At 50.6% G+C, this 26,543-nt stretch overlaps 1 protein-coding gene across 7 annotated transcripts in view; it reads left to right on the forward strand.

Moving 5' to 3' along the window:
• LOC144153871 (GATA-binding factor 2-like) overlaps positions 1–26,543 on the forward strand; it is a 357,267-nt gene that overhangs the window by 317,534 nt on the left and 13,190 nt on the right. For 5 of the 7 annotated variants that reach the window (XM_077685603.1, XM_077685609.1, XM_077685607.1 and 2 more), the window contains 2 exons: positions 8,257–8,408; positions 19,375–19,500. In XM_077685603.1, coding sequence (XP_077541729.1) covers positions 8,257–8,408; positions 19,375–19,500 — 278 coding nt within the window. The remainder of the gene's footprint in view (positions 1–8,256; positions 8,409–19,374; positions 19,501–26,543) is intronic. The other 2 variants (XM_077685602.1, XM_077685604.1) reach the window with 1 other exon arrangement.

A 26,543-nucleotide genomic window follows, 5' to 3' on the forward strand; every position in this document is an offset into this window, starting at 1 on the left:
CGATAGCAGAAAGCTTTATTATAAGCTTATGTTCAAGTATTAGAACACGGAAGAAGTTTAAATGTGACCGGATCTGAATAAATGAGGCACTCTACACCCATCAAGCAGCGTCTAGTCATGCCTACGAAGTGATGCAAATCGGCGTAATACACACATGGAAGCCGCAGAGACGAGATCAGTCCGATCGAGAACAGGAGTGGAACTGTTTATTTAGTGAAGAAGGTAGTGGTGGGCCTACATAGATGGCGCCGGCTGGAGCACTCTGGATAAATGACGGGACCTCCAGCAGAAGTCCCAATATGGAGAGCAGCGAGAGGTGGTTGGTACACAGAGATAACACGCCCGTTATAACGAAATCGCTTCATTCGAAGTGTTTTACGGCCTCTGCGTCAGTGCACTGAGATCAAATTATCTCCGCATTCAATGAAGTAATGCTTCTAACGAAGCCTGTTTCTGACAAGAGGGCTTTTTTTTTATAATGAGGGCGTATATATATGGTCATTCGCAACTCTCAAAAACGGCGGGGGGGGGGGGGGGGGGGGCACGGTGGAAAGTCAGCAGACATTCGCGCTTTCAACAAAAGTCCACGCATTTCACTTTCAAACTCGCTTGTTCGCAAATTGAGCAGATACTTACAACCACACCACCCTCCACCCGCATAGCTAGCGCGCATAAGAGTCCGCAAGCGTACGTAGTTCCGAAACCGTGTCCGCGAAACTTCGCCGTCCCTCCCCATCATCCACCCGCGGGACGCCGTCCCCGTCGGACGTCCCACGCGCACAAGGCGGCGACTTGTCCCCGCAGGAGGTCCTCTGCTCAGACGGCGACGGGGCCGCCTCTTCTCCCTCAGAGGCCGCATTCCTCCGGACCGGTGGCGTCGTTCGTCCGCTCCGCCGTCCCGAGGTCCTCGCATTCCACGAGCCGCGTTCCGGAGTCCGCGCTCCGCGTGCCATACGACACACCGTCGCCAACGGTTTCGGCTTGGTTTAGTTGTGGGCAACTGGAAATAAGAGGAGGTTCGGGCACGAGGAGGGGGGGGGTCGAGAGTCCCACCCGTCGGGAGCTACTCAGCGTGCGACTAACGCTCACGGGCACTCACAGGCGGAGAATAAAAGAGAAACACGAAAGAACTGATGTTTGAGAGAAACGTGTCTGGTGGTTGGGAGTGATTGGTTGCTGTCAAGGCGCGGAGCGAACAAGGGTGGTCTGCTTCCGCAGTCGTATTGACACTCGAAACGCAACCAGGGCTGGAAGAACTGAATCTTAGTCGCAGTGAAAGGCGTCGTAACGCAAGTCGCAGTAGATGAGAACGGGAATCAACTCCGGTCTTTTTCTACGAGAGGCTCCGAAGTGTGCCACGGAAGCGAACGGCCTCCGTGCTTCTTCCGGCGGTTGTCTCTAGAAGGCCGCTCGGTCGTCCAACGAGAAGGGGGGGAGAAGAAGAGGACAGGCCCGCTTTCGTTCCGCGCCATCGAACGCCTCGTTTATCGGCTTTGTCCCGGAACAAAGTGCCTGTTTTTTTGCTTCTCCTGCCCCGCAGGGCCGTGTGCGAAGCAGGAACCTCGGTCAACCCCGGCGCAACGCTCCGTCGGTCTCTCCAATTAACCGGCCGCTGCCGTCCTCACGCGTTGCACGTGTCCGAGCAGGCGGAGGGCCAAGTGTGTCTTCGGGCCACGACGGCGACGTCCGGCTTTTACACTCCCCGCGGACCTTCCGTCCTGCCGAACAGTCGCCGTGCTCGAAGCGCCGATCGCCTGTAGGCCTCTCTATTCTGGGACAAAAACGCGGGGCGCTCATTAGAAAGCTCGCTGAGGACTAACCGAAAGCTTCCAGGCGCATCGGAGACGTTTCGGACGCGTTCGCTGGCGAACTGTGCGCGGTGAAATTATCTCCGCCCTTCTTGCCCGAGGCGCCCTGTACGTGACACGAATCAGTGCATGCATGCTTGTCGGAATCCAAGCTCTACTCGTAGAACTGAAACAGCTGGCTGGACGTCATGTGTGACAGGACGCAATGTTTGCAACATGCCCGACAACTGTTAGTACGTAAGCTGACGGAAGAAGAGCTGGAATGCCTCGGGTGCCTCCAGACCATTTCGGCCAATCCTTATCAACTGGTTCATCTGCGTCCGACGTAACGTTCACGCAATGTCTTCAACTGTACCAAGAAGGAAACGAAGAAAAAGAAAAGCAGTGGATTCTGCTTCCAGCACAGAACAATGACGTCACCTCGGGGCTTGTGTGTCCTGGAAGGGACGCCAAGCATGACTGTCCTGGGACAAAACACAAAATAACTCGAGCGACATGCCCCAAATGTAGATTCGTCGCTGTAAATTCGTCGCTGAGTGGCCAAGAAGGACGGGCATCGTAAAAACTCGCCCTGCTCTCTTTTTTCGTTGCTGTTGTTCATCTCTTCCTTCGGTCAGTTCATTATTTTCCGCGACGTCTTTTCACGGAGGAGTGGAGGTCGGTCGTCCGTCGTTCCGCGACCTTTGCAGGACACTCGGTAGGAGAAGTTCGCTTCGCATCGGCGCAGGCACAGCGTATACTGCGTACATTTATTTGTACATACTTCTTCCAAGGTTGGGGGTGGGGGGAAGTGACCACGCGGTGTACCTCAATTCCGGCGCCACGGCATCCCACCCGCGCTGGGACAGTACCACCGCAAGAGGTGGGAGCAGATCGGCCGAATGTGTGTGCGTACGCCCGCAGACCGAGTGTCGCCACAGCGTTGCGAGTCCTTTACGACCATCGTCCTCTGTGGTGCTTTTGGCTGTGGCTTTGGCTTTGGCTGCTGCTTGCTGTGGCTCCGGTTCGGCCGCTTAGCTGCCTGCTCTTTTACGGCCGGCGATAAAACGTGGGGACAGGTGAAGGCGACGTCCACTCCATGCGTGGACGCCGTCGTACCCCGGTTTTGTTATTTCTTCGCGCCATTCGCGGGTCCGTATACATAGCATGCGCCGTATCGGCAACTACGGCGCCATGCGTGGTGCTGCGCGTGGTCTTCCCCGTAGCAGCAAGTTTTCTTCGCCTTGCGTAAGAAGGAAAAAATACGCCCGGTGACGGCTCTCCGAGGGGACTGGTATAGGCGGGCGCATACCATGGTCTCTTTCGCCCGCTTGGGGTCCTCAGTGCCCGTTGTAAAACAGTCCACCTCCTCAAGCGAGATATACAGCCTTTTGATTGCCTTTTCAGTCCGCTCGAAGTATATATACAGGCGCGGACGCTATATAGGTGAGCTCGAATGCGGTGTGAGCCACCAGAACTGACTGCTCTAGAGGAGGGAAGAAGAACGTTGGGAAGTGTTTCCTCCGGCTCGTTTAGCGAGCGCTCTTTTGTTGTTGTTGAGACGACATCGTTTTGCGCGGTTCGCCTCGCCTCTTCAGCGGGGGAAAGTTGAGATAAGGAGAAATGAGGCGTTATCTCCGCCGCGTTTGCCGGATGTCAAGGTGCTTATACGTGCGTGTATGCTCACAGCCACGGATCAAAAATGGTACACAATGTCGCTTTTATCTAAGACGCTTTTCTCACGAGCAACGAAGTAGCTACGAAATAGCATGCGTCGTACCGTCCTTATCATGCCTACGTTTGACGCTTCGGGTGTTTTCGTTGCCACGAAAGGTACACAGCACAGATATCAGGTGTCAATTTCATTTATGCGTCCTTTTTTTCTGTATACTGCATACGCAGAGAAGGAAAGAAAAAAAAATAACTAGGATGCCAAACACATCTCTTTGGTTGCCGATCCTTGCACGACCCTTGCGGTGTCCCAAAGCGTTGACGGGTTCCCAGACCTCACGTTTACTCGTATGTAAAGAGCCAATTTATAGAAGTCAAGCTTAAAAAGGAAAGAAGAAAAAAAATTAAAGCAGTTCCACTCAATGGAAAAGCTGTCGGAAATGCAGAGCAACGATTCACCACAATGGGCTGTAGCGCCGTTGTCCGCTCACTGCTACCACCAAATGCACTTCAAATTTCCCGCCGTCGCTGTGCTAGCGCGCCGCCTGCCTGAAACTGCGCCAGTGGGTGTTCTGTTCTTTTTGTGCTTGCTTTTCCTTCCGCACATGCCGGCGTTGCACTGACACTTTTTCTCGCTTATATATATATATAAAAAAAAACAACCCAACGACCGTTCCTACCTAAATGAATGCGAGCGCTGCCGGTTAATTGCGTATATTTTGCCTGAAATGTACCTGCAGTTTTCTTTGCGCTAAACAACGGGGAGATGTATGACAAGCGCCAGCGGTTCACGAGTTTCGAACCCTTATGAATATATAAACCGCTTGGCTTTCGAAGCCTCTGGGTTACGCTGCGACGACGGAACACCCTGTGGCTCTACTTTGGTCCAGCGAGCGAGCTACGACGACAAGGCGAGCCCCTAAAATGCTCCGCACTTAAAAAGTAGACAGGAACTCCACTTTCGCTTCGTCCTAGGGAAGTGAGAACTTAGGCTATGTTTTAGCTGCTCAACTGCGCCTGTGGCTGGGTCGTCCGTTAAACACCGCGCACAGGAACTTTACCCACGCATTTCGAACAAAATGTCGATGAAACGCAACGTTCATATGAATCATGCCTTCAAGAATCGGAAAGGAAGAATGAAAATCGCATTTTCCGTGGACTTCAACGGAATTACACATTAACCGAGAGGTGCTAACGCCGTGCTGGCGGCGGATTCCCGCGTGCGACCGACCAAGCGGCAGCCCGCCAGCCGGCGAGCTCCAGCGCCACATTGTGTCCGGTGGTTGGTCACGTGGCACGGAGCAAACAGCGCGGCATCTCGGCGCGGAACTCACGCGTGTCGGGTCCTTTTGTTGACCGCGGAGACAAAACGTGCTTGTTCCCGCCGTGACACGTTCCGTGCTTGTCTCACGCACACCACTTCCGCTTCTTTCGCCGACGATTCTCCATCGACATCGCCTTCAACCCCCTCCCTATACGCGCGGACAACCGGATCGGTTCATTGCATATGCTTCTCGAAGTCCCCAACGGCTTTTGAAAGAACGCAACAATTCATGCGCGAGCACATTGTTGTCCATCACTCCATCCGTTCGATGTGTCGTCTTTGTCGGAGCAGAGGTCTCTTCCGGGCGCGAAATGTAGATGTTTGAGACTGATGTCCACCGGAAGCATGCTTCGTTGTCCGTTTTCTATTTTAATCTGCACGTATGCCGGCATACCTTGGAATTCAAAGGTCATATCTTACAGCATATTAGCTAATTGAACGCTGCATGCGTAGCGCCATCGGGTTGGTCGATTGTAGGCTTAGCGTTGAACCGTGTGTGCTGTAGTCGTAGTAAGAACTTTAATTAATCCAGCAAAATCTCGGCCTTTTCCGTGCGTTGGAAGAACATAAATAGGGAATGTATTGAAAGATGCAGACTTTCGATAAATGTAAAGCCTGTTGGACCATATTGCGTATATTCATTTGAAAAATGGAGATCCAGCTGCTTGCACAAGCTGTAGCAAAGCATGTATCACGTTCGAAACGCCGCTGGCAAGGTGAACACCTAGGGGCGGCAAAAGAGGCAGCGGGAGGCAGATAAAATCCCTGTAGATATGATCACATCCTTTCGGAGGCAAAAAACTAACGTCGCTGATTAGAGACGTATGCCAAGGTAATGAAGGTCGCCAGCGCGGTGTAAAACGGATAGCATGAGAGAAAATGAAGAGTGCGCTGCCTACGTTCAGTTGAAAGAACCAACCACGCGTGTTGAGTGGCCCTTCCCGATTGCAGTTTGCTTACGTGCAATCTCTCAAACACGGAAGACGTATATCGTAGAGAACGATGTGGTCACGGTGCAACGTCCAGTGAAGTCCAGCAGTGAACACGAGACGCAAGCTGTCGCGTGTCACGTAATCTGGCGTTACACGCGGGAACGCGGCAGATGCGTCGTAGATGCAACTCCTTTGCCGTAACGTAGAGACCGTGTATGGAGAGGGCGGGTGAGATGGTGAGAGAGCGGCGCAGGCGGCCGGAATAAATAGAGGGGCTCTTCCTGCCTCGTGGCAGGACGCCGGCTGCGCACCGTCCTCGCGGTGCCCGGGAGGTACTATGCGGAAAAGAAGAGTTCCCCTTCCTGTCCCCTATCTGACTCACGCCGGAGACAAAACGGCCGCCCTCCGCGAGCAGAGGCAGAAAGAAAGCATGAATTGCGACGGCGGCGGTTTCCTCAAACGACGGCTTCTGCAGCAGCGCCGCCGGCCGCGAATCTCCCGCGCGCGCATGCAACCAGCCGGCTGCGGACATCACCCTAGGCGCTGTACACGCACTGTGGAAGAGAGATGAACGCAGATAAATGTATAGCGTCTTGCGAGTTCGAAAGTGACAAAAAAAATCATCTGTGCGGTTTAAAAATGTTGCTCTGCAAGATTATTGTTACGTCGCCACATTATTTCTAAGCTTGTTTGTTGAGCAGCCACCAACAATCCAACCAAGATTGACTGGTGATGAATATCAGTGCTGCTATGCGCACCGCAAACGCGCGTAGAATAGGCAGGGCAGCTGCTTCGGTAAAGTTCAAAATTTGGGTAAATGCGATGCTTAATATTATCGGCAGAATGAGAGATACACGTTGGAAGATAAATGGTCCCGTAGCTCTCAGGTAGTACTCCTGCTATATATATATATATATATATATATATATATCTATATATATATATATATATATATATATATATATTTATATATATATATATATATATATATATATATATATATATATATATATATATATATATATATATATATATATATATATATTCATGCACGTAAGAGGCTCTTGGCTCTTGTACGCCAATCGAGGAGTCACCTGGACCACGCCGCTTGTTTAAAGCATGACGCGCTCTCATCATTCTGTCCTTTACCACTCGTTTCTCGCTAACACACACCGAGCTGTCGCAGCACTACTCACGACACGCTTTCTAACCTCCTTGCCCTTTCGCACTCTCTCACGGCGCGCACTAACACCTTCGGCCCTTGGTCTCACTCACGCTCGGCACCTTGGAACCGTTTCCGACATGCATTCTTGCACTGCATAGCTTTTACAACTCATTTTCTTTGCATGTTGTCTGGTGTATAAATATACATGCAGCGGCGCTTGCGCAAAACCGGGGGGAAGGTTCCACGAAACAGTCGTGTAACGTCTTACCTGTTTTTCCACCTCAGAAGGCCGGTAGTACCGGCAAATGCTACATGATTGTTTCGTAGTAAGGCCCTTTGTTTTGCGTCAGCATATTGGCTGTTACGTTTTTGAAGTGCTCTTTGTTGTGGTGTGACGATTCTATAGTGAAATGTGTGCAATAGCACCTATAAGCCAGCACTGTGACGTGCAGTCGAACCCGGTTACGTGAATGCCTATATTACATGGGCAAATCGTTCAGTACAGTGGTTAATTCGATACACAAAATATAATACCATGAAAAAAATTCAAACAAATTTTTGGAGTGTTTTTATAAACAGTAGTTCGAAATGTCAACGTTAACCTCAACTGGTTTCAACTGTAATTGTATCGCGTAAAACAACGCACAGAAAAAGGATCCTAAATTTGTGAGCGCACACAAGGAGTTCCCCGCATAAGCTCCGCTACTAATGCAAAATTATTCTTTCTACGCGCTATCAAGCAGTATCAAGCTGTAACAGTACGCTTAGGGATAAGCATCGGCAAAGTGAACTTTGATCAAGCGGGTTGTGTTCAAAAGCACTCGTTAAACGAGTATGAACACTGCACTCTGGAATTTCGCTCATTGAACTTGGCATGTACAGTCTTTGTCAAAATTTCTAGGTCAAGCCGGGAACGCGCAGGCCGCAAAAAAATTCAATGTACAAGCTTACGTCCCACGCGAGGCTTTTTATGCCGGAAAGCTAGAGAAAACAACTTTCTTTCTTACTGTCATACAATATTTTTGTCACGTGTGGTCGAGAAGGCTTAGGATTGACCTAGAAAATTTTCACAACGGTGTGCTTAGCTTAAAATTTGGGGGAAAAAAAAGTTTAACCGGATTTTTGTAAACGTCGGTCGGCGGGCAAAAGTCGGGCGGTACCGGATGTCACCCTAAAAAGAAGGTCCATACCTACAGTCTCTTAATCCCGCATCATCACTGCCGCTTCACCTGCAGTGTTTGTGTGTGTGTGTGCGTGATGCTAACTGTTGTCCTTTTCCTTTGTCCTCGGCGACTCCTCCCCCATCCCGGCCCATCATCTTGCTCCTGCTCCTCCTCCTCCTCCTCCTCCTCCTCTGCGGCGGACGGCGCTGCGCAGAGGGCAGAGAGTGCGTGAACTGCGGTGCGACGTCGACGCCGCTCTGGCGACGAGACGGCACCGGGCACTACCTGTGCAACGCATGCGGTCTCTACCACAAGATGAACGGCCAGAACAGGCCGCTCATCAAGCCCAAGCGACGACTCGTGAGTGTACACACACCCTTGCCTTACTCTTCGCCTGCTGCCTGCGGTGGTGCATGCTGACACGTTGTTGCACGGGGTGTATATACCGAGGTACGCGTGCTCTTTGTCGGTGCGGGTCAAAATAAAATCGCTTGGGAAGAGCAGTGAGAGAGTACAAGACCCTGATAATACGAGATGGAGTATTCCGCGGGGCCCGTGCCGTTTTTTTTTGCTAAGAAATGATTGCAGCATCTATCAGTTCCCTATACATTGAGCTTTGGTCTTTACCTTTCTTTCAGATAGGGCGAAAGCATTGGTATATAGGGATTATCTGTTGCGTTCCCGTAAATAAATTACAGTAATAAAATTTCAAAACCAGCTTTACCCTTTAAAGGGTACTCCACTGCAAGTGCAGTTAATGTGCGGCGAAGCTGTGAAGGCGAGTTTACCAATGAATATTTGAGTAGGATCATAATGATTGATTGATTGATTGATTGATTGATTGATTGATTGATTGATTGATTGATTGATTGATTGTATTCATTGTCTATCTTGGATGCGGTGTGTGTGTTCTCTAGCTACAGGTTTTCATACACCTACGTGAAATTCTACTCTTATAATTTTAGCGCATTATTTAACGTAAACATTCACAGGAAACCTGCGTGTCTGTGTGCATTTGTACGGAGAGTTTGAGTAGGGAGGGTGCGGACAACTTTAGCTGCTCTATCCCAGTGCCAGCCTTGCTGACTGCAACTAACTTTCCTGCAAATGTTCGAGGCTACACTTAGTGAGTTGTCATTTCTTTTACAACGAGTTAGAGAACATTTGGACGAGAGCTCGTTAACTCCTCTCCCCGGTGAACGAGCTTGGCGCTAACAGGGCTCGTTATTCGTTTGTCAACGCCACCAACTTCGAGATAACACGAGCGGAGGAATTACACCCCTAAACAATAATGTGTTCTGGACGCGGGAACCTAATGTTCTGGAGAAAGGAGTCACGGTTAAATGAACGCTAAGGACGGGGCGGTGGTGTGGGGGGGTGGTTGTGAGTAAGCGCTCGCCGAGCTATGCACGCTGGCTAGAAGGGTGACGCCCGTACTTAACCTGTTAAGCACAGTCCGCAAAAGTGTTGCTACTACAACGACAAAAGCAGAGTCGCGTTAATGTCCTAAACTGGGCAGCCTTGTTTTCGCTTCCGATGCCAACTTTCACTTGGGAGCGCCGTATCTGCATGTTTCCCGGCCCCCGGGCTCAACAGAAGGAAGCCAGAGCTCATTTCCTGACCCGGCGTTCGTATACGTTCATTACTCAGTAAGCGCGATGTTTTCGTCAGCGAATTCGGCCCGTCTGTACGCCGCCCGACGTACCCTGTACCTGCAGGCAAACGTTACGCACTGCGGACGGCAAAAGCGAGTCTGAAATAAGGTGCAGGGGCCGGAAATTATCAAAAACCTCTCCTCGGTGCTGAGGTGCCGCCATGCCAGGCGTCTCTCTCTCTCTCTCTTTTTTTTTTTTTCCCGGGCCGCACGTGACCCACGCAGCGGCGCCAAGAGCGCGCGCTTGCGTGAATATATTATCAGCCTGTCGCACTGGTTGGCCGCGCGAACGCACGGGCGGGGAACGGAAGTTGCTCCAGTTCCTTTCTACTTCCGGTTTTCGGGACCTGCTGCGGAGGGGACGCAGAGAGGCAAGAAGGGAGTCGGGGTAGGATGTGCGCACGGCCTACTCATTCGTATATCCCGACTTTTGCCCGTTACCAGCGACGCTGCTCCCGCCGGTCTTTTTCGGTTTTTCGTTTGTACGAAGTTCCGCGTATAGCGGAGGGATGTTTAAATACGCTGACAGAAGACACCTCCCAGCTAAATGCGAAAGCTCTCGCAGTTCGTTCGGAGTGCGAGGGGAAAAGAAAGCGACACAGTGGTCCAGGTGGAAGGGAACGGCATGTCCGGCGAGAAATGAAGGAGATGTGTGGGGCTGGGAGCACTGCGGGCAAAGCAGTGGTGTTTCGTTTATCGGTACGCTATACAAAACGCGTCGCAAGCTTTTGGGGGCTTTGTAGCTGTTTTCTTCATCCTCTCCCTTTCGGCCGGCGACGGGGAGAGTTATCTGGCCATGTAGACGAATTAAGCGACTGCAAAAATGAATTTGCTTTTTTAACGCGTTATACTTCCAATATTTTAACTGACGTCACGTCGACTGAATGCATTATTACGAGAGACTAGGTGAATAGTGCCGAGAGACTAGGTGAATATAAATGTCGTGCAAATTTGCACGTAAACGCTTGCGGCGAGCGTCATTCTTTACTCAAGTAAACTCGCTTGGTTCGCGGCAAAAAGTTCAGAAAAGGAATTGCGGGCTTTTAGTTTCTTTCATGCAGGGCAGTTAGCCAATGCATGCAAAGTGTTGTCAGGCGGAGACTGACTATTTTGGTGCGGAAGGGGATTGCGTTTGAAATCACGCTCGTCACCATGTCGGGAGCGGGATGAGGAGACTTACGCGGCACTCACGCAGCTCCAATGTGGGTGTCAAATCTTCTATTCTTCCAGGATTAAAAGAAAAGAAAACACAATTAAATACGCATTTTGTACACAAAAAAGGAGACGTGTACACAATAGCTCGCGTTCGCATGAGTCCCATCGTCATGGGATTCTGCCAGGTTCGACGTGTTTAGCGGGCGTGCAGCTGCGCGCTTGTCGTGGGGGAAGACGGACGACGAGAAAGAGATTTGAGACAGATACGCCAGCACAGAATTGTGTTGTCTCGCGTATCGTAGCCTAGGCCAGAGGATAAGGAACCGAAGGTAGATTGAATGGGAAGTCTTCGCGCAAGTAGCTAAAGAATCGATTTGAATAACATCGCTCACGTTGTGACTTACTTTGGGATTTCGGGGTTCCCCGTCACGAGGAGGATTACACGCTACGTTCAGAAAGGCCAGACGGTCTCCTACCCGCAAATTTCACGCGCTTGTTGCAGACGCAGCGCCGCGAAGTGTTCTCATCGACTCCCATAATAATAACACGGAATCAAACACTCTTCTCCTATCGTAGTACGCGTAAACGAGAAATCTATACAAGAGTATACAGTACAAACGCCACATCCAGTGCGTATGCGGGGAAGTCGTCATCGGTTTAGAACAACTCGATCAACTCGTCGTCCCAGAGAGGGCACGCGACCGAAAACTGCCGGTTCGTGATCGCGCGCGCCACCGACACAGCAAATACCATGTATTCCCCGGCGGCGGCGGCGCTGGCTGCCTCGTCGTATACAGAAGCGAGCAACACGAGACGAAGTGTAGCTGTTGCTCGAACGACGGTCCCGGCGTAGTAGAACAGCGGCCGTGGTTCTGAAAGCCGATCATCAGGTCCGGAGCCGCGATCAATAATCGTACAAGACGGTCCAGGCGTGAGTGACTCAGGAGCACGCGAGCCCGCACGGCACGCCTCCAAGCGTGACGGCTATCCCGACTTCGGGTGGAAAATGGAGGGAGCCAAAGGTGCGCACGGCCGCTTCCACGTATACCGATGTGTAGTGACCGGTGGATGGACAGCGTTGCTTTGCGATGTCAGGGTCAGACATCCACCGGCCCAGACGTGCGCGGTTACGAATGATGTGAGTCAGAAGGCATTCTCTATGGAAGACAAAATGCAAGTTTTGTTCAGTAAAAAAGACTGTTTTGCCCCGATAGCAATGACACTGATTTCATCGCAAACTTCAAACAAATAACCGGAAGCAGTAGTGACTCCCTGGCCAATCTCCGGAGATTTATCTATGACGTCACAGAATCTTGCTCGTGCGATTGGTGGCCGCCAACCAGACATGTATACCTTACACGTTACAAGGAACGAGTTACTTCTACCTGGTTACTATTTTCGGTAACGAGTAACGTGTTTAGTTACTTTTTTTAAAGAAAGGAACAGGAAACGTATTTAGCTTCTCTTAAGACCACGTAACGAGTAACGGTATCTGGTTACTTCTGAGGAGTAGCGTGCACAACACCGCTTAGACGGCCTCGTTTTTATTCTAACCTGCGCATGAGTCCATAGCCACAATGCGCTGATATTTGTCTTTGAGTAGCAGCGCCGTTTTCTACATTCTGGTGGTTCGGGGCGTCATTTCTATTGTGATTAACGATGCCATGTGCACGCTTATCACGGCCTCTTCTCGTCGCATTCAATTTACGCAAGTGCCGGCGCACTGCCGAAGATACCAACAATCGCGATTATCACGAGTCGAGCACGGGCGTCCACACAAAGGCATGTGGGTTGTGCGTAAAACAAAGCGGTTGTGAAACAAAACGGTTGTGCGTTTGGTCGGCAAACTATGGTGAAAAGTAACTAGTCACTTTTCGGATAACTTACGCGTTCCCTTTGATAATCGGTAACGAGTAACGTAGTTAGTTACTTTTTGAGCGAGTAACGAGTAACGGTATTTAGTTGCCGTTGTGTACGTGTCTACCGCCAACCCAAGCCACCACTGAAAAACATGACTGGGAGGTTTTAGTGCGGCCTTTAGTTTCGCTTGATCGTATAACTTGAATGGTAATCTGCAGTTAACTGGCCACTATGTTTTAATGATAAACCATGCTACGTCACTCCTTTCCATTTAACGTCACTGCAGCGCGAAATTTGAAAGTTTTTAATACTTTTTGCGCTTTCTCATTTTAAAAGATGTCGTTCGTGGTTTGGATGGAGCTGAGTGGGTTACGAAAGGCTAGCACTCTCAAATTGAACGACGTTGTATTTTCTATTCACGGTGTTTTTCAGTAAATGCGTACGAACACCAGTATCCGGCTGAGCTTTGCAAAAGGAAGTTGTAGTGGAGTGCCGGAAATGTGACGCGCAAAGCCACCCGTCCGGTGGTTCTATCCTGGATGGGACAGGAGGAAGCGATAGCGCGGTTGTGAAGCGGAAGAGGCTGCAGCGTATCGCGTTACGTTACTGATTACGGACGGCAGTGCTTCGCGTGCGCTTGCTTAAGAGCCGTAGCTTACGAGGTGTGGCTTTTGCAGTGGCGGATGTTAGTGGCACAGTTTCAGTGCCCGGTGCGACGCCTTCCGCTGGAGCTCGGGTACAGTATATGAAGTTGCAACGTCCGGTGAGGAACGGTGACGATGACGGTTTCTTTTTCATCTTCTCGTTCCTCGTGTCGAACAAACTTCTGAATGCTCTCGTCTCAACGGCTCCTGGAAAATGCGTTCGATTGATTTGAATTGCCTTTTCTTATCTCTTAAATCACGGCACCATCCCGGACTTGTAGAAAGCCGCACCGATGATGCCGGCAAAGAGCGTTTGCACACGCGTTCCCGTACGAGTTTGGCAGCGAGCAGCGCATATACGCTCCCGAAAGCATACAGCGTAACCCTCGTGTGTGCAGAGCGAGTGGCGCGGCGCGCTCTTTTTGAAGTGGCGCGTCCGCTCCGCACGCGTTGCATAAATTAAGAGAATCACTCAAGGCGTCGTGTGTGCGGACTATAACGCGGCCGCGTGATGAAGAAGGAAAGGCAGGTATGTGGCAGCTCCGAACAGGATCTGCACAGCACCGGGGGTTTCCTTCCCTGGATCGGGGTGCCGCGGTGGGAGGACGCGTTTGCCGCCGAGCGCCAAGATCGATAACCGGGGCTCGGTCAAACGGACCGCGCGCCGGAGCAGTGAACGACGACGACGGGCCCGGCGACACGCCCACCTCCTTGCTCGGTCTCTTCGGTGAACACCTCCGAGGTAAAGCTTGCATAGAGAGCACTAACGACTGAGTCATTCAGCTAGTTTCAGTATTACACTTTAATAAGACGCCACGACTGATCGTTGCTTGAAGATTCCACAATTAGAAGAAATTTATATTACGGGAGTTGAGAAAGGCGATGTATAGGCTTAACGTTTATGTAGGTGATCGGGCACGCGGACGCACGGTTGAGGGGTGTATATGCCCTGAAGATGGCGGCTGGCACGAAACGCGCGCAACCCCTCCTCTTCACTGGTACCTATCTGCGCTTGTCTTCATCACGAGCAGTATGAGGCTGGAAAGAAGTATTCCGCCTTGGAGCTGCCCTTAACGAGTCTAGAATTTGTTCTGAAGGTGTACGAGTGTGGGTCACGAAGGAAGGTGACTCGTCTTTAAACTTGCCGCGCGCGCGGAGGTGCCGAAAAGACGGAGCATCCGGGCGGAAATGAGTCGGAGCGTGAAAGTGGGCTTTTTTTTTTTTTTCGCTTTATTAGGCGCATTTCTGAAACAGTGCATAGACGACCGAAGGTGAAGCCAGCTTTTCACGTTCTGAGCGTTTCTGCCGATTTTTTTTTTTTTTTATTTTTGGCTTTCCTAGCGGCACGATTCAAGCGAAAAGCGAAATGAGTAGAGAAGTCATCCTGCATTGGCTCCTCAGGTGAGTTACATGAGTGCAGTGGTGTCACAAGGGGGGGATAAGAAACTGGGGCATTTAATATCGCTCGGGACTACTGCTTGAGAAGGGTATTTAGAAGCAGCGTTGCAATAGTGCTAACTCATCGCGGATGGCACGGAGGCGTGAAATTGTTTCCGAACTGTGCGTCCACTTCTTACAGACAGCTTCGGGATTGTCATCCCACAGCCAAGAATTAAGGAGAGCTTAAAACAGCAGCAATAACAACAACAACAAACAGCGGCCACGTTAGATAATGATGTAGTGTGGGTATGTAGCTACAGTCTGGTGACATTAAAACACCGCGTAGTCTGCGCTTAAAAAGCTCCGGGGTTGTCCTTTCCAGCCATGCGTTTTTGCAAACGTTCTCACGTTGCCGCCCCGGCCCCCGTCTCGGACTCGTAAGACGCCGAAGTTTGCTGGAGAAGACGGGAGGGTGTAGCAGATACGGTTATGTTAAACGGGGGGGACCTATAAAAGGGGCAATGACGCAAGTGTATGGACACGGTGGAGGAAGAACGGGGGAGTTGGGATTAGGCTGAAGCAAGCAGCACCCGTCGTCGTGGCAAACAGCTCAGGAAGACTTTTACAGTCCCAATCGTTCCGCGAAAACCCGGAGGCGGCGTCGTCGTTGTAGTCTATGCCAAGCCTCGAGACAAAGGACGAAAGAGTGACAGGACGAGGAGAAGAAAGGGGCGGTGGGCAGTGAGTGGTGGAAGTGAATCAATCGAGTGAGTGCCCGCAAATATTTATGGATTCACCTTGTCACCTTCGGCGCTGCGTGCAGTGCAGTCTGACTTTCAGCGAGTATTATAATAGTTCTCCTCCGAACCTCCCGAACGAAAGAAAGAGCGTGTGGAAAGAGTGGGTACATCTCGGCTGGAGGTGAGTACACACACCGCGGCGACCGGAGCACGAAAATCCTCATCGTTTTCATCGCCAAAGACGTTAATCATCCAGCACGGCACGTTGCACAGCCCTCTACGCACACACGAACTGCGCGGAGTATACTATACTGCTAAGCGTTGGGACCCCCTAAACGACCCGTTGTTTTCTTCACACTCTGCTATCGTTCGCGCAACTGAACTTTTTAACTGACCCGCGCCTGACCCTGACGAAGGCGACCCCGCCTTATTGTTCGCGCAGTCACGAGCGACGGTGAAGCCTTGAGTCGATCCTCGTTAGCGCCTCCAAGGTGGCAAAGACGGGTTCGGGTCATGCACCGAAGCTAAGCTCAGCATCGAGTCTCGCTGGGCCCTTCCGCCGGCCTTAAGCTCCCATTTTGAAGCACCATTAATTATTCGCGCCACTGTCGGAGGGGCGCTGCCGCGGGTGAAGGCGTTGCTGAACACGCGCTGTTCCAAGAGCGCTAATATATCGTGTGTCTGTCGTATGTGTTATTCGGTTTTCGTTTATGCGCGCGAAATTGTTGCTGTAGTAGCTTTGCTGTTATTATAATGGCTCCAAGGGCCTGTGTCGAAGCTATCTATACACTCGCTTCGCCTTGGCTAAGCGGCAATGGTCCCTTTAAGGGCTGGTTATCATCTCACTGCAACGGAGACGATGTAACAGCTGTAATTTTACCGCATGTTGTCGCGCGACTTAAGTTCACGTGATTTGCTACGTTGGGTCTTATACCCCGGCTACACTAAAGCCCGAATGTCATTTGAACCAAACGTCCTTTCACTCAAATGCGGGGCTTCGAATGCCTTTCGGAAACCGCCGTGCTCCGGTTTCGATGGCATTTGAAAGCTTTAACAATCGCTCGCTGTGCTGCGAGGTGCCGCAGCTGTCGAGTTCTGTTTTTACACAGTAATGCAATAATCAAAGTTAGCAGAAGTCTTTGGCATTAAAATGATATCAAATTGGAAATATCGTAAGCTTTGACACGGTTTTGCTTAATTCTGAATCTCAAACGAGGTTTTTTTAGTGCTGTTTTGTGGTGTCTGGCCCCACTGGTTTGTCGCTTGCTCGCAGTAGTGCTGCGAGTATGGAAGCATTACATCTTGATTTCATGATTTAAGGGAATGAAAAGTAAATAAAGTCCCACAATTAAGAATATTTGGGTTATTTTAAATACGCCAGTAATGTGTTTGTTTATGCTGACTTGGAACGCTGTGCGCCATAGTGCTAGAAATGGCATTCGAGAGCCCCAAATGTCTCTCTGGGTGCTCATTTGGCTCGAATGTCATTTGAGCCGAATGGCATTTAAAAACCCGGTGGAGCAGCACAACTTAGTATTTGAGTCAAATGACATTTGGTTCAAATGACATTCGGGCGCTAGTGCAGCAGGGGTATTAGTGTAACTGTTCTAGGGCGAATAACAAGCAAGCCTATGATGCCAGCAACATCTGTATTTTTAGAAGTTCTGGTGTGTATAAGTTAGGTTTGTTTCTAAGGCGGCTGACCTTAGTATGCGCCAGTAGTGAGAAGTTTTGATAAAAAGGTTCCACCAATCAGGAAAGCAACGAAGCCATTTCCACAAACGCCATGTTTCGCCATGCAGACAGTACCTTCAGTACCAATGTGAGACTGCCTTGAAGAACACTCAATCAATTTTCTGTTGTAAGTAGCCAATATTTGATACCTCCCATACAGTTTTGCTTGGTTGTATTGTATTTCTATGGGACCTGGTGAGACTAAGTTGTACCTCCGACAGAAACGGCGCAAGAACAGATCGCAGAGTACTTCTTTAACGCTGTAGTATTCAGTAGCGAAGAGGATGTGATGTGTCGAACCGCTGGACGCGTAAAAAAGTAACAACGAAAAACCGTGAGTGATGCCGCGCACGTGAACCAGAATGCCGAAAACGTGAACGAGAATATTGCCGTTCTTCAGTATTTCGGTTCACATGTTCAGTATTTACCGACACACGTGAACCTGAAATACCGCCTCGTGCATTCCTTCCTCGTAACTGGGCGAGAGCACAAGGATAAACCGGCGAACGGAAGACGTGGAAGAGGCTGTGTGCCCGACATTATCATTCTGGCACACGCGGCCTTTTCAAAGCCTTCAACTTGAATACAGCACCAACCTTCGTGTACGCACCGTTCTTTTCCAAAAGAGTTGTAAGTTATTCGTCCTGGGTGTATGCAGACACAAGCAGTCGGTGATCCCGCTGTATACCCTACAAGGACGGCAGCGCGTCTACTCCGTCATATAGGCTCGCGAGTGCCAGGGAAAAAAAAGAAAACGAAAGCAGCTAGGGCTACCGGCGAGGAAAGAGCGCGAACGGCTGCTGCGGAGAGGCGCGCGTGCATTATGCATATTAGCCCGGCTCTGACGACATGCTCCCCGGCGGCCTCGCTTCGTCTCACGGGCGCTTTGGCGTCCCATGCCGCTCCGACACCTCCGGGGCGCCGCCGTGGACACCGCGTATTATTCATGTACACACACACACGCACGAGGGGCGGCGAGATCTCTTCGCGAGTGTGGACCGCCGTCCGTCGACCGGGGAAAAAATACGAAGTGGTGGAGGCGTGTCGTTAAGGCCTGGCCGAGAAACGCGTTGCGGGGACGAAGAAAGAAAGAAAAAACAGCGCATAGCAAAGGAGGAGATCGGAGGCAACGCCATAGGCGGCAGCCGTGAGAGACGAGGTGTGTGTGTTGGGGGCTTCGCAGCGAGCGAGGCGGCCTTCCGGGGGCGAGAGTGCCAATTGTCGGCTCGGGCCGTAATTAATCGGCGCACCTGACACCGGGGTCAGACGGTGCCATCGTTTAACTCAGGGAGCTCCCTCTCTCTCTCTCCCTCTCTCTCTCCGAGAGGAGAAACATCGTCCGCAGCATGGCGGGCCAAGACCAACACCTACACCGCCGCTGATGCTGCTTGCTCAGTCACTACTCTCTCGCATGTCACTACTCTCTCACAGTCACTACTCTCGCATTCGAAGGGATCCAAAGTTCACCCCGTAACTAATAACTTTGCGACGTTAGGGACGAGCCAGTGACTCGAAAGAATTTGGGCGGAAGGGGTCGGCGAACAAAGGGGCGGCTCGTTTGCTCTGCTTGTCCACGTGCGGATGTATATGTATGTACATAGGCGTCCTAAGAGGGGCCTAGTGTACAACCTTTCAGAATGTGTTTTTGAATTCTCGTTCCGTTCGTCAGAACCCTCAAAATCTTGGTTAAAGCACCACAGCTCGAAAAGTATGCACGAGGCGTGAACTCGTTCGTTTAAACTTCCGTACAGTTAAGACGTCAATTACGGAGGAAGCGGTCGCTTCGCTAATTTTGAGTTCAAAGGGGATAGAAAGCTTGTCTGTTTAAATCACAGTTCCAAATGTGCCGATTCGTTTTAAATGTCTCGGTTGGCACGGGCATCAAAATATTCCGGTGGCGTGGTCAGGAAAGCCCGTTCAAATGATCAAAGTTGCACTGAAGCGGGCAGTTGTTTGGGCGGTGTTTTAGCTAATTACAGTGGCACATTATATAGACAACTACAGCTATAATTTGTGGGATACCGCTCGTGAATATATATATATATATATATATATATATATATATATATATATATATATATATATATATATATATATATATATATATATATATATGCATACATAACAAGAAATACTCCCCCCCCCCCTTTTGTATCACTATGCAGTCTGCGGCGAGGCGCGCCGGAACGAGCTGTGCCAACTGCAAGACGACCACGACGACCCTCTGGAGGCGCAACCAGAATGGCGAACCCGTCTGCAACGCCTGCGGTCTCTACTTCAAGTTGCACAACGTGAGTGGCGCAAAAACGCGCATCTGTTGTTACCAAGGCTCCAGTCGTCTCGCGTATAGCAGTGCAAGCAGCACCGTTTCGACAGTACTGATGGGGATGACGGGCTCTCGTGACGGTACTGTTATGGCTCCAGGCGGAGTGAAAAAGCCCAGAAAAGTCCGCGTTGGCAAATTATGCATGGGTAGGTGTTGGTTATGTACGGAAGCTTGCAAAAGCCGTTGAACAATTGTTCGCCGAACTTAAAAAGAACAAAGTAAGGGGGAATACAAGCTTTCTGCTATGATGCGTGAATGCGTTAGCAGCACTGTTCGCTGACTTCAGTCTCGCTTAGTCCAGTGTCGGTGAGTCTATGATGTCGCAAACTATTCAAGAACTCAATTGTTTTGAAGTAAGCTTCACTGCAATACGTAATTGCGGGGAAGACAGCTTTAAGAAACCAAAGCCTAATTGAAGGACTCTGCTTATACCAAGCCTTTGTAATGTAGGCTTCACTGCTACGCAGAAACGCATTGCTTAAATGTTGATTCCCAGGGCACCTGCGCCATACACCTTGGCATTATTGTTATTATAATTCATTATTCGGAAGGGGAGACTCAAGGTCTAGTCAGGGATGGGGAAGGCGGTAAAGAAGGTGAGAGCGTCTACATTCTCTTGTGTATCCCCGTGGTACAAGCGAAAGTCCACAGGGACATAACAAACAACTCGACTTTAAAAAGAAGCTCATTTAGGGATTCAATTCTAGCATAAACGATTTTACGCTATAGTAACATCGCTATTCCCACTCTCCGGAAAGCCCACAGTTCCTTGCTCCGGCGTTCTCGTTGTGTTAACGTTTACTTCATAGCCTCAAGGTTTAGTGGGTCACTGAGAATTCTGGATACACCTCTACAGCTACTCGACGAAATAGACTTTGCTGTGAAATCAATGCACACGTATATCGCACGAGTAAGTCCGGCCTTCATTATAAACTCGAGCCTCTGAACCACGTTCCAGCGCTTGTTAACGACTGCAACTTGGTTATCAAGTATCCCCACCATTTCCTCTCAGCGATTTGCTGTCCGTGTACCACACCAAACATAATGAAACAAAAAAGAAGGAGAGAAGAGGTGAGAGCGACAGGAGATCGACAATGAAGAGCGCGAAGTGGCCACCAGAGGGAGCGCGCTACCACGTTACTTCCAGGAACGGAAAGAGCGCGATCACGCGCGAACGCTGCGGAGTGCGCGGGAGCAACTTTTCTTTCCTCCATGGCGGGAGCACTGCATGCTCCATTAGGGCCAGCGGCCGAGCGTTAAGCGACGCTTTAGGCGCCATCCATCAGGACACGGGCCCTCGGGGCGCCGTGTAAGCCGCTATAAGGCCACGACCAGCGGCTCTGAAGGGGAGGGGTACGATTCCGCGAGTCTTTTTTTTCTTTTTGCGGGGGTCGAGGCTTTGACGACGGTGCCGTTTGGTTTGTCGCGGCGCCTGAGGGCTCCCTCTCCCGTCGTTGCACGGTTTGTTCGCGATCACTCGACGGCGTGACAGCCGTCCGTCAGGCTGCTAATTCGACCGAGAAAAGTTTGTGCGCGCCCGTCTCGGTGACGGTCTCAAGTGCTCGTGGTATACCGGGTTCGTTTTCGCAGCCACTGCGGGCGCGTCTCGGTGGTGGTGTCGAGAGGATTGAAAAAACGTGAGTGTGGTGTGCAGCCTTTGTGCGCTGAGTAATGGTGGGTAGTTTAGCACCTTGGTAATTTCCCAAAACGCGAAAAAATGAAAGCTCGAGGTGTACCACTTCTGTAGCTTACAGGTTGCACGAAGTTTTGTTTAAGCAGGACTCTGGTGCGAGTTAGTAGGTTCATGTTCATGAAAAAATGGAACAATGCGCGAACAAGACATTCAAGACCGAGAAGGAATAGAAACACGTAGAACCCAAACGGGCGCTGTCTACCAACTGTTTATTTTTCGAGCGTACAAGCAAATTCACACCAACAGAACAACAAGTTTTTAAGAAAAGAAGGTACGGGCGGAGAAAAAAGAGTGAGCATTTTTATTGGTCACTCATTGTAAAATGAATGACCAGTGGTCATTCATTTCTCGATGAATGACCATTGTAAAAGATGTGGTTGTCACCCATTACTGATATTACATTAAAAAAGCGAATGACAAATGCATAAGCACACCATCCTTGTCACTCTTTGATAAAGAGATCCAATTCTTAGACGGGTCTGTAATGAAAACCTTGTCGATCTTTTTTTTTTCCGTTCCGTATCTTGTCATCTTAGAAACTTGTTCCGTTTTTTGTGTAAATTAGCTTGTACGCTCGAAAAATAAACATCTGGTAGACAGCGCCCGTTTGTGTTGCACGTATTTCTATTCCTCGATCCTGTTTCGTTCCCGCTGTTCCGTATTTTTATGACCCGTTTTGCTCATGGGAAGATTTACGATATCACAATCCGTCAAAGGCAGCTGTCAGACACGTTGCGCAGGGTTAAGCTCGCTTGTCAAAACGTCGATTGAGTTGGCTTCGCGACACTCGTCTTGCTCGTGTGTAGGTGTAATTATGTCACTAGACACAATACCTGCTGCAAGACTCCAAGGAAGGACGAAGTAAATTTGTGTGATTCTTATTTGCGGCGGCGTTGTGTAGTTCAGCTCAAGTTGTCTTCTATTTCAGCGTTTGGTGGTATAGTCTGGAGTTTCGGTTTCTCTCTAAAGTCCAGAAGAAGACAGCACGTCTCAGTGCCCCGCGTATACTCCGAATTTGAAACATTTTGCCTCTTCGTAACGGTAACATGTGACCCGCGTAGTTAGGAGAAAAGGGTTAAAGAAAGATTTGGACTCACGAAACTGACAAATGTTTTTATGGTTGTGGCGCATCGACGATATTTTTCGTGCAGTGCTCGGTGAAGTAGTGGGTTCGCGTCAATCAATTCAACAATGAGGTGTTGAAGATGGAATAATTGCTGCCTCATTACGTGGAAGAGTGAGCTTCTGACCAAAATAAGATCGGCCGCCCAATTTCTTTGATGGTTTCGCTCAACACCGGAAAGGCTTCGCAGGCTTATAAATTGTTTAGGTTACGGCGTGTGGCCTTCGCTGAACGTTCTCGCGTCATCGTTGCGTAATTACCACTGCAGCTCGTGCAGGCGTGTCCTAATGACGTACCACCACACCACACACCCATCTCACACCAGAAAAATTGATTTCACCTTCAAATGGCCTTCCTTTGACAACACAGCAATTGAATAAAACGCAGCGTCTACACTCATTAGGCAGTTACACCGTCGAAAGTTATCCTATATACAAACGACGTAATTCCCTACGTGGACAACCACCATTAAGGGATCGTGCTTAATTTCTCTGTTTTCTGGCGAGAAAATAACATTTTGTCAGTGCCTAATACCTCCTTGCAGTTACACTTATGCTCAAGTTACACTTGCACTTTAACCTCGTACGCGTAGTCGAAACATCGCGCCAAACTACAGTTCCAGCGTGGATAGCCTCTCGGCGACGCACGCCGCTCAAATTCTCACGGCGGCTGTATACCGCTTTCTCGAAACGTGCGGATGTGCAGCCACAGCCAATGCCAACGTTGGCCAATGCAGCGCAGGAGCCGTCGAGGTGGCGCCGTTGTCGTGCGTGCGAGAGAAAAACCACTCTTCTCGGAACAAATTCAAATCCCCAGCCAAACTCCGCGAGCGCAGTAAAGCCATCAAGCCGGCTACACGCACGCTGAACGAAAAAAAAAAAAAAAAAAAAAAAGCAGGAACGACGTCTACAAAACCTCCAGGAGGGGGAGGTGGCGCTGGCTGGACAGAGGCCCTTTTCTAGCAACCCGGCGTCGTTTTGTCTCCGAGCGACTTCCTCGGCGGAGGCCCCGAGGCGGTCGGGTTTCGGACCCGCCGGGATTCTGAAGAGCGCGTACGCTAGCTCGCACGCGTGCTCGCGGGAGGCTGCGGCGGCAGTGGGGCTTGGGTTACGGCCGGCGCCAAGTCTGCGGCGGCGACGGCGCGACGCGCGCCTCCTCGAGCCGAGCTCTTCCACGCATCCCAAACCCCGTGCGTGCCGGCGACATCCAATGAACCTTTCGGTCCGCTCCGGGGACCACATCCGTTGAGAGCGGCGCCTGCGCGTCTGACACGGACTCCGACGAGGCTGAATGCAGGAGCCGCCGTTCTTCTTCGTGTCGTCCTGGTAGCGGCGCCCCTGGCGGGGGAGGCGGGGCGATGACCAGGGAAGCCGTCCCGGGGCGCTTGCTCTATCTTTTTGTGGAACTCGGAGTACTTAGGGCACTTAGCTACGAGCCTTGTCTCCTACTGCGTGTACACGTACAGGGAAGAGCGCTGTACCGAAACGGGCTGGGAAGATTTTACGATAGCTGTGGATGGCGAAAGCTGGTGGCTCTACCGATGACGTGCAAGAAAGAAGGATGGCTTAATGAGTTGTGGGTGCACACTCAGAGATCCTCTTTTTTTTTTTCTAACCTTTAGTGCCGCTTGTGCTTTTCACGTCGTTTCTAGGGAACTTGGCAGACGAATTTCATTCGGGCGTACCATACGCCTGTTTTATTATTTTATTTTTCAGAGTGAACGGTGCAAATTTTAAGAGGCGGAGTTGGAGACTTGAAAGGTCCTCGTTTTTAATGATTCTCGTTAAGTTTTGAACTCCTCGTCGTCGCGAGCTCAAGATGTCTCGACACCTCGTCGCCGCGGTGGGCGATGTCCTTTCCGGCCGCGCGCGGAGGTCGTGCGGGTAAGCGCGCCGCGCGCGCGTGTCGTTGCCAGAGGCGGATCGACCTCCCTCGGCGCTTCGATCCGCCTTATCTCTGGCGCCGGAACTCGACGCGCAAGCTATCGACCGGACACTCCTTCATCCGGCCCGCTGTCTCGGCATGCCCCGGCCCCGCTCTAACCCGGCACGGAGCCAACGGCCCGCGTCGCGCGCACCCTACACGCCTGCTCGTTCTTTTCGTTTTTATTTCATTTTTTCCTTTTCTGCGTGTTTTTGACCGTATTCTTGCTTTGGAAAGTATATTGGAAGACACTAACCGACAAAACACGCGTGGTCTTGTTTTATGTGTGAATAATTCACATTTTAAGTGCGGAGTTTTAGTTTCTTTGACGGCGCTGTTTGCCACAAAAGGGTCTCTATAATAACATTTAGTTTGAGATAGAAAGATATATTGCTTAGCTCCAACATCGCTTTTGACGGCAGCCATCGACAAATTTTGGCTGTAAAAATGCCCAAAATTTGTAGCTTCACTGAACGCACGTGCGATTATTCAATAATCAAGCGGGAGGCGGGGTAATGCCGCGCGGCGATAAGTAATAATAGCTAAATCTCAAAGCGTTGAACATCATACGCAATAGATGCGAGAAAACGAGGATGATCGGTGGTAATCGGATACCTCTCCATTAGTAACAGTCCCCTGACGAATGCACGGCCTAGAAATGATTCATCAATATCAGTGCACATGCTTACGACTACCCAAGCAGCTTGTCCTCGACTGATGCGATTCGGTTGGGCTACCCCTTTCGAAACAAAATATTAGATCGCTCCCGGGGGATTGCTGGAAGATTTTGAGGAGGATTCCAATTATCAGCAGTGTAGAGGATGTGTGGAAGAAGAGACAAATTTAGCAGGTCAATAACTTTTGCTGTATATAGTCTGTATAATAGCCGTATAGGAAACAAAGTGTCTATGGGTGGACTTCACGAAATATAGAATCAGGGAATCAGCCATAGCTAAAGACGGACGAAGGAAGATTAGAAGCTCGATATTGTGAAGCGAGGCCACCGTGTAAAAAAAAAATAAAAAAAACTCAGGGAAGTTTGCACTCCCTCTCAGGACTTTATGGCGAAGCTGTTGTCGGCGAGCATTGCCGGACAGACAGTTAAGTTTCACTATCATTGTTTATTTGCATACCTGCGGTGCTAGTAGTGGTCATATGCATCGAAGAGGTCACCGTCTTCTTCCCGGCGAGTGGTGGATGCAAAGTCAGCCTCAGCAGTGTAGACTTCCACCAGCTCTTCGTCTTCGACATGCGCTTGACGACAGCGCTGATTTTTTTTTTTTTTTTTTTTTTGCTAGCGTCACTTGCGCGAGCCCGGGATTCGGTGGTCAAAGCAAGACACACGCGCTCACGATCGCTCGGCATTTATTTTCTCGCCATTTTTCCCTGCAATGGCGATCTTATAGCTTGTAAAACAGCTCGGCTGTTAAAATGTCGACGAAGCTCTACGGGCCCATATCGCGCCGAGCTGAATCAAAAACAGCCAGTTGAGCAGGCAAATGTCACCGCCGTTAAACAGAACATCTGACAAAGACAGACCTAATAATTTGGCTATACCATTTGTTGCGAAACACCTGCAGTCATACGCTGCGCAATCATCCCGGCCTCTTCCAAGCGCACACGGGGTAATCCAGAGGAGCACTCGTCCCATATAAGCAACCGGCTGCACACGGGGGCAGAGAAGCGCATCGAGTCGTCGTCACAGTCGGCCTTGCCTCAGCGGGCGCCGCTTGCTTACTCGCAAGCACGCGAGCGGACTCACTTGAGCCCTCCAAATCCCCCGCGACAAAGGGCCGAAAACCAGAGTCCAGACGACCGGACAGCAATCAAAGATGTCCCGCTGCACATGTGCCCCGCCAGCTTAACTGCGGGATCCGCCGGGCGAACGCGAAAGACTCCGAGGACGCACACCGTCGTCCGAGCTCCTCCCGGCAGCAGCGCAGTTCGTCTTCGGAGCTAATCCCAGCTACGGCTTTTACGGCAGCCCGAGCTCTCAAGCGCGACGGAAGGACCGGCGGAAGAGGCATCCGGACCGAGAGCTCCGCGCCTGTCTGGACACAAGGCGCCGGGGTTGCAATTAGTTTTGGGGATGCAAGGCTCATTGCACTCGAAGCTCTCCCCGGGTAGTTCCGTTCGCCCGGCGCGGATTTCGACCGGGCCGTTCGCTTCTTCCACCCCGTGGACCCGGTGTCGTTGATCTCAGCACCGGCCAAAGGTACGGCTTCGCCGAACTCGATTCGGGTGCTTGCTGCGTCTGTTGGCGCCGGAA

Source organism: Haemaphysalis longicornis, unplaced genomic scaffold (genome assembly GCF_048455015.1).
Source record: "Haemaphysalis longicornis isolate Haplotype H1 unplaced genomic scaffold, Haemaphysalis longicornis Haplotype H1 scaffold_9, whole genome shotgun sequence".
NCBI classification, from domain to species: Eukaryota; Metazoa; Arthropoda; class Arachnida; order Ixodida; family Ixodidae; genus Haemaphysalis; species Haemaphysalis longicornis.